Source organism: Salarias fasciatus, chromosome 22 (genome assembly GCF_902148845.1).
Source record: "Salarias fasciatus chromosome 22, fSalaFa1.1, whole genome shotgun sequence".
Taxonomy (NCBI): Eukaryota; Metazoa; Chordata; class Actinopteri; order Blenniiformes; family Blenniidae; genus Salarias; species Salarias fasciatus.
Genome location: NC_043765.1, coordinates 11411530 through 11421606, shown reverse-complemented (window position 1 = coordinate 11421606; position 10077 = coordinate 11411530). Strand labels below are relative to the sequence as shown.

General features: G+C 39.7%; 1 protein-coding gene across 1 annotated transcript; it reads left to right on the top strand.

The window, feature by feature from the left end:
• The first annotated feature begins 994 nt into the window (after window positions 1–994).
• Window positions 995–7025, top strand: LOC115409764 (sodium-dependent neutral amino acid transporter B(0)AT3-like). Its single transcript, XM_030121040.1, has 12 exons — window positions 995–1136; window positions 1814–1954; window positions 2121–2258; window positions 4149–4330; window positions 4419–4529; window positions 4644–4756; window positions 4842–4970; window positions 5055–5211; window positions 5325–5529; window positions 5639–5798; window positions 5905–6067; window positions 6810–7025. Exons 1-12 carry the CDS (start codon window positions 995–997, stop codon window positions 7023–7025), a joined length of 1857 nt encoding a protein of 618 aa, XP_029976900.1.
• The last annotated feature ends 3052 nt before the right edge of the window (window positions 7026–10077 follow it).

Here is a 10077-nt window from a genome sequence, read left to right as displayed (position 1 = left end):
ATCAATAAAACTGCTAATTTCAATATAACACTGCACTGGCTTTAATTCACACTGAGTCACAAATCATAAATGAGCCATCATTATACAATTCAAATAAAAGTTTTACTGCCATCATTAAAAAAGTATTTGAATTTATGGAAATCACTACCAGAGTTCACAGTCAGTCAGTAAACAAACGTGACTGTGCTGCATGAACACTTCTGATCCTGGCTCCTCCTGATCTGATCTGTGCTGAGCAGCTACATTCACTATCAAATATAACATCAGTGAGTCAGATTTATTTTTCCTCTACACTGCAGATTGAATCTGGTGTGCGGGAGGCAGAAACGGGCTCATGTACATGTTGTTCACACTGTATTCAAAACAATGATAGCTTGTCTTGTGCAGACTAATGAGAGAATTTAACAAACGCATTAACACGGCTGATAATTTGCGGTCATGTCAGCAAAAAGAAAAAAAAAAATTCACACATTCATTTCATTTGCATATAGCTGCATATTTCCTTGGATTAAGTAATTGAAGTTGAAGATTGGTCATATTCCAAGTGTTCTGTTCCTTTTCATAAGCTTTACAAGCTGTGATAAATTCAAAACTTATTTTATATCCTGCTACCAGAGGTCAGTGCAAAAGGCTGCCAGCATCACCAGGTTATCCATTAATTTAAAGCTGAGTAAACTCACATGTTATCCAAGCTGGGAGGGTTTAACCACTCAATCACCGTGCATGCTATTTTTACTCCCTTCCCGTTGGCCTGATTTCTTCATGAAAACCAATAAACCCTGCTTCACCTGAGAGGACATAAAGAAAAGGCTCAGACACATCAGCCAGAGAGCCAGAGGAGTGCGGACCGTCACCCGAGACTGCCTGATAACACTCCGCACAGACCCAAGGAATATTTCTGAACTAAAACGATATATACAACAACTGTGCGGTGTATGCGAGAATCCAGAAATTTAAGATCTTGGATATCTCGATACCATTTTGACGGCTAAAGATGGGGGAGAAAACTGACTCTGGAGTAGAGGAGAGACCTAAGTGGGATAACAAGATTCAGTACCTGCTGACATGTATTGGCTTCGCAGTGGGACTTGGAAATGTGTGGAGGTTTCCCTATTTATGCCAAATCCATGGAGGAGGTGAGACGCTACCTTTGCATTATATTTTACTGAATTTATTCTACTAAAGCAGCAGCTTTAAAAGATTTTCACCATCATCAAGAGAAGCTTGAATTGTCGCAGAATGTCTTTTTATTTTACTTCAACTGGACAATAAATAAATGGGAGCAGTTTTTTTTTTTTTTTTAAACCATGATTGGGAAATAGTGAGCTCTATCTCTGGTTTATTGATACAAGGAAACACTAGCAGTTGTTGCTTCACAATGCACTCAATCTATCTTTTTTGCTTCCTCATAGCTCCCAGTAAGAGGTGTTAAATCTCTGGACCCACAGGTCCCTGTAGGGTCCAGGTCAGGGTTAAGTTGTGTAAATAACCGATCCTGTTTCGACTCTATCAACACCATATATTGACTCTGAGATTCAGAGGTTTTGCAGTGTTTGAGACTCAGATCCTTTGTTTGACCAAGTCTGGCTGATAAGTCACACATATCTCTTGATGTTGTCATTTTAATTTGTATATTCATTTTTTTTTAAACCGATCGTCATGTTGTTAAACATGTGCCTGTACATTTGTCAGTTTAAACAAACAGCTCTGTGATCTCTGGGACTCTCTGGACATGCAGCCCACTGATGGTCGCAATTCTGATTCTGACAGGGATTCTCCAACTGTGAGAAAAATGTTTACTTTGTGTTTTCAGGCGCTTTCCTCATCCCCTACCTGATAGCGCTGGTGTTTGAGGGTCTCCCGCTGCTTTATCTCGAGCTGGCGATAGGTCAGCGGCTTCGCAAGGGCAGCATCGGCGTCTGGACCGCCATCTCTCCATTGCTGGGAGGAGTTGGTGGGTGATCTAAAATAAAGGAATTCATATTTATGAAATGTATCTGTTGGTATTTGTCATGAGAATTATAATTATTTGAGCTTCACTCTATTCGGCTTTAGGAGTTTTACAATATCTTAAGAAGACTTTTGTAAAACATTTTATTTCAGCCGTTTCCTTCTTGCAGGCATTGGCTCCATGATCGTGTCTTTCCTGGTGGGCGTCTTCTACAACACCATCCTGGCCTGGGTGCTCTGGTACTTCTTCCACTCTTTCCAAGACCCGCTGCCGTGGAGCCAGTGTCCACTCAACGCCAACCGAACAAGTGAGGAGATACACAGCCACAAGCTGACCCGTCAGACATTTATAATAGCACAAAAGAAAAAAAAAAGCCTTTTCATAATGTCAAGAGCAACAATAGTGCTGAGTCAGGGCAGATCAGCAGTGTCAGTTTTAATGCTGGAAATTCGGTGGGAAAAACAGAATTCTGAGTGACCTTAGGCATGACCAGAAGTTGATAAGGAAGCCACAAGGTTGTAAATTATGCTCAGATTTAAGAGGGGAAAAAAGTGTTGGATTACTTTATGACACTTTAAGGGCAATGCACCACAATATAAAATGAAAAAGGTGTGCAGAAAAATGGAAGGCAGGCAGAAAGAATTTGCTGAGTCAAGGTACGTCATGGTGATAAAGCGTTGTTAAACATCACCCAAATGAAACAAAGAAGCCTGTTAATTTGGTTGTCTGCCTCTATGTGTCGGCCCTGAAACAGAGTGGCGGACTGTCCAGGGTTTACCCTGCTCTCGCCCATTTGAAGCTGGGATTGGCTCCAACACCCCCAAGAACAAGCGGCTAGGAAAATGAAAGAATTTAAGAAAAACTAATCCTCATTTTCTCATTGTTCTTGCCTTGATTTAATACAATGCAAAAAAAAAAAGAAACGGTAACATATCAATGTCCAGGGGTTAAAAAAGTCTAAAGTTTATCGAATAATAAGATCATAAAAATGACTATAAAGATGAGAGCATGATGACTTTTCAAATAGACAACTCTAAATGCTTCCCTTTCTTTGAGTACATGATGAAAATTCAAAATTTCTTTAAGTATCTTTTCAACTGAATCTGAGAAAGTTCAATATTTTGAAGTGAAATAAGTGCATTTCAATATTTTGCAATTTTTGTTTATTTAGCGATACTGTGTTGGGAATCAACTTGATGGTCAATTTGGCTATCAACAATAAAGATTAGTAACTGAAGACAGTCAATCATTAACATCATTAGGATCTGATATGCATCACATGGCTTGGGGCGCCACCTTTTTAACAGGACATGATAGCCAATTCTTTGATGTCCAGCTCGAAAGATAAAATTCTGAATTTGGATTAATGATTGAAGTATTAATCTTGGGTTGTGACGATCATCTCCCATTTATCACCCGCCAAAGTGAAGATATCTTCCAGAGTTGACCTCCAGCCCTGAGCTGGCATGGATGGAATAATGTTTGAATACATATCAGCTCTGGGCCGCACGCTGGAGCGGTGGTTTCACTCTCGCCTCACAGCAAGGGGGGGCCTTTCAGGAAGGAATCTGCATGTTCTCCCCATTCATGCATGCATTTGGTCTGGGTATTCCTGCATATATGTATCTATCTATGTTTATCCTATGATGGACGAGTGACAGTGAATGGATGGATGGATGGAGCCACCATCAGGTCATGCCGAACACAATCAAACACGCACGTTATTCACCACAGGCCATTTTTAGAGAAACAAATTCACCAAATGCTTTGGATATTAGTTCAATTATGTACATAATGCCTTTCACGTGCATTTTGCTTTCCCTCGACGTGTTTCAACAGTGTGCTTCACATGTTGTTGCCAAGCATTTGTGAGGAGAACAGTAAGGCAGGGGGATTTTCAGTTATGAGACAAATGCCGCTGTCAACCAAAAATATATGGTTCATTCCTCAGACTTTTAGAGTACAACAGTTTTCATTCCTTCTAATTAAAGAGTAATCTGCGTTTCAGTCATGTTGAAACTTCTCAACAAAAAGGTACATTGTTGGACATAACGTAAAACTCAAACAAAAATCCAAAGTTGATGCATGCATGAAAAGTGACAGATTTTTTTGAGAGACATACAAGCACAAACCCGGATAGTTTAATCGATTGTTTACTGTGCAGGGCGATCTAAGTCTTGTTTGCATGTGAATCCAGGTTTGAACGAGGAGTGTCAAAAGAGCACATCAGTGAACTACTTCTGGTACCGCGAGACCTTGAACATCACGTCCGACATTGAAATCAGCGACTCGTTGCAGTGGTGGATGGTCGTCTGTCTGGCCAGCGCCTGGTGTATCGTCTATATCTGCTTCATCAGAGGCATCGAATCAGTAGGAAAGGTCAGTGGGCAGTATTTAAAAACCCTTTTGTTTGAAACCCCAAAATATCAGCCTGTGCGTCACACCAGGTTCTCTTTTGTTGATGCAGGCTGTGTATGTGACGGCCACCTTTCCATACCTGGTGCTGACGATATTCCTGATCCGTGCGCTCACTCTGCCTGGAGCGACTGATGGACTGGCGTTCCTCTTCACTCCAGAAGTGAGCTGGGACATTTGTTCCTATTTTGAGATGATTCTATGAATTTATTTTAAATATTCAGGCACATCCAGGGATAAAATGCTTATATTGTTGTTTCTTTTTACCCGGGTGAAGTGGGAGATATTGAAGGACCCACAGGTGTGGCTGGACGCTGCCACACAGATTTTCTTCTCTCTTTCTGTGGCATTTGGAGGACTTATAGCCTTTTCAAGCTACAATGATGAGAAGTAAGGATAAGAACTAGTCAACACGTCCATCAGAAAACATCACGGTTCTAACAAAGTTCTTTTTCTCTTCATTTGTGTCCATTAGGAACAACTGTGAGAGAGATGCCGTTCTTGTGGGAGTAATAAATAGCGCCACATCTCTGTATGCCTCCATTCCTATTTTTGCCATCCTGGGATTTAAGGCCACCAGCGGCTACAACCTCTGTCTGGAACAGTATGTATTGATCTGGGTTCACTGGACACTTCGCATCAAGCTGGAAAATACACTCCTTTTCATGTTTCAAAAATCTCTTTGCAGGAACATCCAGCTTCTAACAAACCACTTTGACATCGCAGATCAGAACATGACAATAGAAAACTACCAGCAGTGGTATGATCATCTCAATCAAACACAGCCAGCAGAAGTTGCTGGTTTGGGACTGCAGGAGTGCGACTTCCAAACATTTCTTAAGCAGGTATTACACATTCCTCCCTGTTTTCGCCCTCCTTCAGACCATCCCGTGCTGCTGAAAAACATGCAATCAGTCTGAAATTGTTTCTTTGACTCTCTCTTATCTCCCTCCCCCAGAGTGCATCAGGCACTGGCCTGGCTTTCATTGTGTTCACCCAGGCGGTGGTAGAAATGCCAGGCTCACAGGTTTGGGCCGTGCTGTTCTTCATCATGCTCTTCAGCCTGGGGCTCTCCTCCATGTTTGGAAACTTACAGGGTATACTCACGCCTCTTAGTGACCTGAATATGATTCCCAAATGGATCCCAAACGAGGCTGTAACAGGTAACTGCATATCATAAACCAGGGGTGTCCAACATGCCTGACTGCACCCAACAAAGCTTATGACTGATCTTTGTTTTGTTTTGTTTTTGTTTTTTGTTTTTTCTTTTAGGGCTCATCTGCTTGGTATCATTTGCGGTTTCACTCATCTTCACCATGGGTTCAGGGAACTACTGGGTGGAGGTCTTTAATGGCTATGTGGGCTCAGTGCCTCTGCTCATCATTGCATTTTTTGAAATCACCGGCGTCATATATGGCCGTGGGATGAAAACGTAACTTTTTCCCAAATTCCTTCTTCTCCCTACTAAATATAACCTTTGGCACAATTACAGTAATAAAAAAAACTTAAGTTTCTTCAATCGTTGTTTCCTTTTACAGTTTCAGTGACGACATCTATCACATGACTGGACGGCGACCAAACATTTACTGGAAGGCGTGCTGGATGGTGATCAGTCCTTTACTTCTCCTGGTGGTGCTAATAGCCTATGTGGTCTTGCAAGCACAGATACGACCTTCCTATCCTGCATGGAACCCAGATTTTGTAAGCAAGTCAAGTATACTCAATAATAATAACTACTACAAATTATCTGGAGTGAACTATCAAAAGCATTCTCAAATGTTTGCTATAAATACAGAATGACAACCGTAAGCCAGTGAGAAAGCCCAAACACTGAGACAAATCTCAGTTAAAGTTCAAATGAAATCAAAAGAATTCCAGGCAACATGTAAAAAAAAAAGTTGAAGAAAAACATTCATGTGCAACAACAGACTATAAAAGCATTTTTGTTGTTGTTGTTGTTGTTGTTGGGTCCGTCGATCTCAAGAGATAATGGACAAGCCAGGGCAAAAAGCAAATTTCACAAGCCAATTTTAGAGAAGTGATTAAACTGTTTTTAGTTGTAACCTAATGGCCAGCCTCCAATTTTGGAATATACTGCAAAATATACAGTTGCTTTGTGAATCCACATGGATTTTATTGAATAAGAGATAAGAGAGGATCACAAGCAGCTCTTTTGATGACAAAGCTTGCAGACTCCTGCTGCAAACCGAGTGAAGCAATACTTGAAACTGGTTGAAGCTCAAGTTTGAATAATTTTTAACTTGCAAGAAGCTACACAATTGTGGCTGAAGCTCCACGACCCCTCCGTGTGATTGAATTACTGGATTTCTCATGTACCCTCTAACTGCACGCCGTTTAAGACAATTTACAAGCACGATTTTGCTTCTCAGGAGTCTCGGGAACAGTTTCAAAGTGTTTTTCACTTCATTTTCTGTGTCTTCAGGAATCCTTCCCTAAAACTGAAAAGAAGTTCTATCCAGACTGGGTGTTTGCCATCATCGTCCTCCTCTGCGTCGTGCCTGTGATCTCCATCCCTCTGGTGGCCGTCTACCAACTGATTTGTCGACGCAGAAAATCATCCTCTAGGGCAGCCTTGAACCCCTACAGCAACGAAGCCTTTGAGAGCGAAACGCAGCTCGAGGACATTCAGAAGGACTGAATTACGAGCTGCTGACTCCCACTGTAGCAGTGCAGAACAAGGCCACGAGAACGACGGCATCCGTGGCAACTGAAAGAACGGCGAACGTTTAAACCGGCACTTTACAATGAAACTCCCAGTTAGTCATTTGACATTTGCCTCCTCAGGATGCCTCCGGGCTTGATTCCACATGTGAACGCTTTTATTTATCATCTTGAAGAAAGAAACGTTTTTAACCACTGAAATTCTTTCCTCTGTGCAGTCACCGTGTGAATAAGATTTTGTTTTTTCTGTCAAATGGAAGCTGCTTTGATTATATGAATGTTTACCCATGATGGACTGGCGAGCTATCTTTCAGCCATTTTCAGCTGGGATGGTTTCCAGTTATCTCTGTGTGAAGAGGTACATACAATTAAAGAAAAGATAATGGATTGATGAATGGAATAGATTCAACTGACTCGTTCAATACAACAACAAATTATCATTTCATTCATATTGACATTACATCGCTTCAACTGAATGTGGAATTATGTTTTTGTTTCTTAAGAAATAAATATATACTGAAAACTAAAGTCTGAGTCATTGGAAACCACGGCACACAAAGTCACGGTCAAGAAATAAATATAATGATGACTACATTGTAGTTATTGTACGTGCACAGTGCTATCTGACCTCATATCGTTATCAAAACCACCAGGTTTCTTTATTCTTTATTTATTTTTTTATTTAATGGACACCGCAATCTGTCCATAAAATGTCGAGCTAATGTGCAACCAGCAGCAGCAGCTAAAACAACAACAGGAGCAGCTGCACGCCCCGCAGGAGAGTCTGGCCTCAAGATAAGCTCCAAGGTAAGAACCAAAAATGCCTCCCAAGTCCAAAGCAGAGCAAAGAAGTGGGCGAACTAAAATGTCAACAGTCCAAACATTCTGAACGCAACAATTCGATACAATCTGATGTGTTCAAGGTCTTTGGCAGGCTAATGGTGGTAACTGATAAAACAGGCAATCTGGAGGGCCAGTCCAGAAGGGACAACCTGGTTTTTGACAGAGTAGTGGAGTCAACTGAGTCGGAAAAAAAAAATAAAAGAGGTAAGTGTACGGACAAAGCAACTACTTTAAAAAAAATACCTAAGAATTCAAGGCTCTAAATTGTTCATAAATGAGGACTTCACGATGCGGCGAGGAGGAGGAGGAGGAAAGAACGAAGAGCTGCCAGAGATAAAGGAGACATAATCCTGATAACAATTTATTCTCTTACATCAAAGAAGATTGTAATTATACTCAGGAAGAATTTAACCATATCATCAATACAGAGATCAGCTTATCAATAATCCACCTCAACAGCAGGAGCCTCAATGCCAACTTTCAAAATATCAAATGCTTTTTAGGGCGTGTACCTGTTGGTGAATAAGCTTAACAATTTTTTTGTGAATGTAGGACCAAACCTGGCACAAAAACAAATAACCCGCTCCAACAGAAGTTCACATATTAATACATAAAAAACAAAATTTTATGTTTAAAAAAATAAAGACTGTTACTTGTAATAAGCAAATATCTACAGACATAAGTCAGACAGATATAAGTTAAGGTTTGATAAAAGTAAGTTATTAAATCTATGTAAAACAAAAATCATGATTTCTGGAAAATAGGAAGTAAATAATCAGGCTAAGGTACAGATAGAGGGTATAGAAATAGTGAATCAAAACATTTTTTATAGGAGTACTAATTAATGACGAAATTTGCTGGAAACAAATAAAAAGCTCAAAACAAAATATCCAGAAGCATCTCAGTACCGGCCAAAGCCAAGTGCTTACTTGACCAGAAACAGGCTCTCTATATTCTGAATAATTAACTTACCGCGTCTAACTTGCTGTGTGGAAGTGTGGGGAAATACCTATGCTAGTTCCCTAAAAAGAATTGTTATTGGCAAAAAAGAGCAATAACAATTGCACACAAAGTTAGCTTTCACTTTTCTCACAATAAAAAAAATTTTAAATTCATGGATCTTGTAGAGTTTAAAACAATTCTAATAATTCATAAAGGAAGGAAGAACCTATTACCCGGAAATATTCAAAACCTGTTGTGTCACAGAGAAATGGTTTTCATTTAAGATGGGAGTTACAGTTTGAAACTCAAAAAGACCGAACAACTCGACAAAGATGTTTTTTTCCCAATTTTTTTTTTTTTTTTTTTTTTTAATTGAAGTTTGCATAGAACAGTCAGTCATAAGACTTTTGGAAACAACAGTACTAAACAAAATTAACAATGACAGACAATGACAATCTAAAAAGATTTTGTGTCACAATTCGTGGCACAAAAATATGGAACAAATTACAGGTGGAGTCAAGGCGTTTGTATATCTTTTTGAACCGACATACTTTCGCCAAAAGTCATGTTCGTCTGGTGAAGAACATGGCTTGATGACGACATGAGGCTTGTTAAATGAAGATGCTGTTTAAGTGACGGGTGTGTTTTAACTGTTGACAATATAGTATATTTGTAGTTTTCTAATATATTGAAAGTGATAATTACAAAGATAAACTGCTTTGTAAATTAAGATAACAGCAATAACGTGAAAGGGTAACATAATGGTGATTGTTTATGTAATTGGATGATCTGGGGTTTTTTTTTTATATTTTCTTTGACTGTTTAATTTTTCTTTTTTTTTTTTTACTTGTTCAAAATAACAAACTTCTAATGGAAAATAATATTCAAAACTTGTTTTTGATAAAGAACAGATCTGGTCATGTTACAAGTAAAGCCAATGTAACCAAGTTCTCGCACATCAAGCAAGCTGGAAATGTTGACATTTCTTTCATGTTGCCTGAAAGAAACAAAGAGAAAATCCACTCTCGCTTCAATGTTGCAACTTACAGTACCTAATACGAACGCCAACTTAGATGCATCAGTGAGAGGGCGGCAAAGGAGAATCCAGGATCCGCTGAGACTCTGAATTACATTTGACAGTGATCGAGTGAACAAACCTGGATAAAAACCAAACAACTGTGAGTTGTATGCTCCAATCAAGGAATCTGAATTCTGAATATCGCGATACCTTCTGCTAATTGAGG

Bases quoted from the DNA above. Each gene is read 5' to 3' on its own strand.
- LOC115409764 (XM_030121040.1), top strand. From the start codon at position 995: ATGGGGGAGAAAACTGACTCTGGAGTAGAGGAGAGACCTAAGTGGGAT. The intron at 4,331-4,418 runs GTCAGTGGGCAG...TTGTTGATGCAG, and splicing joins GCATCGAATCAGTAGGAAAG to GCTGTGTATGTGACGGCCAC. The intron at 5,799-5,904 runs GTAACTTTTTCC...TTCCTTTTACAG, and splicing joins TATGGCCGTGGGATGAAAAC to TTTCAGTGACGACATCTATC.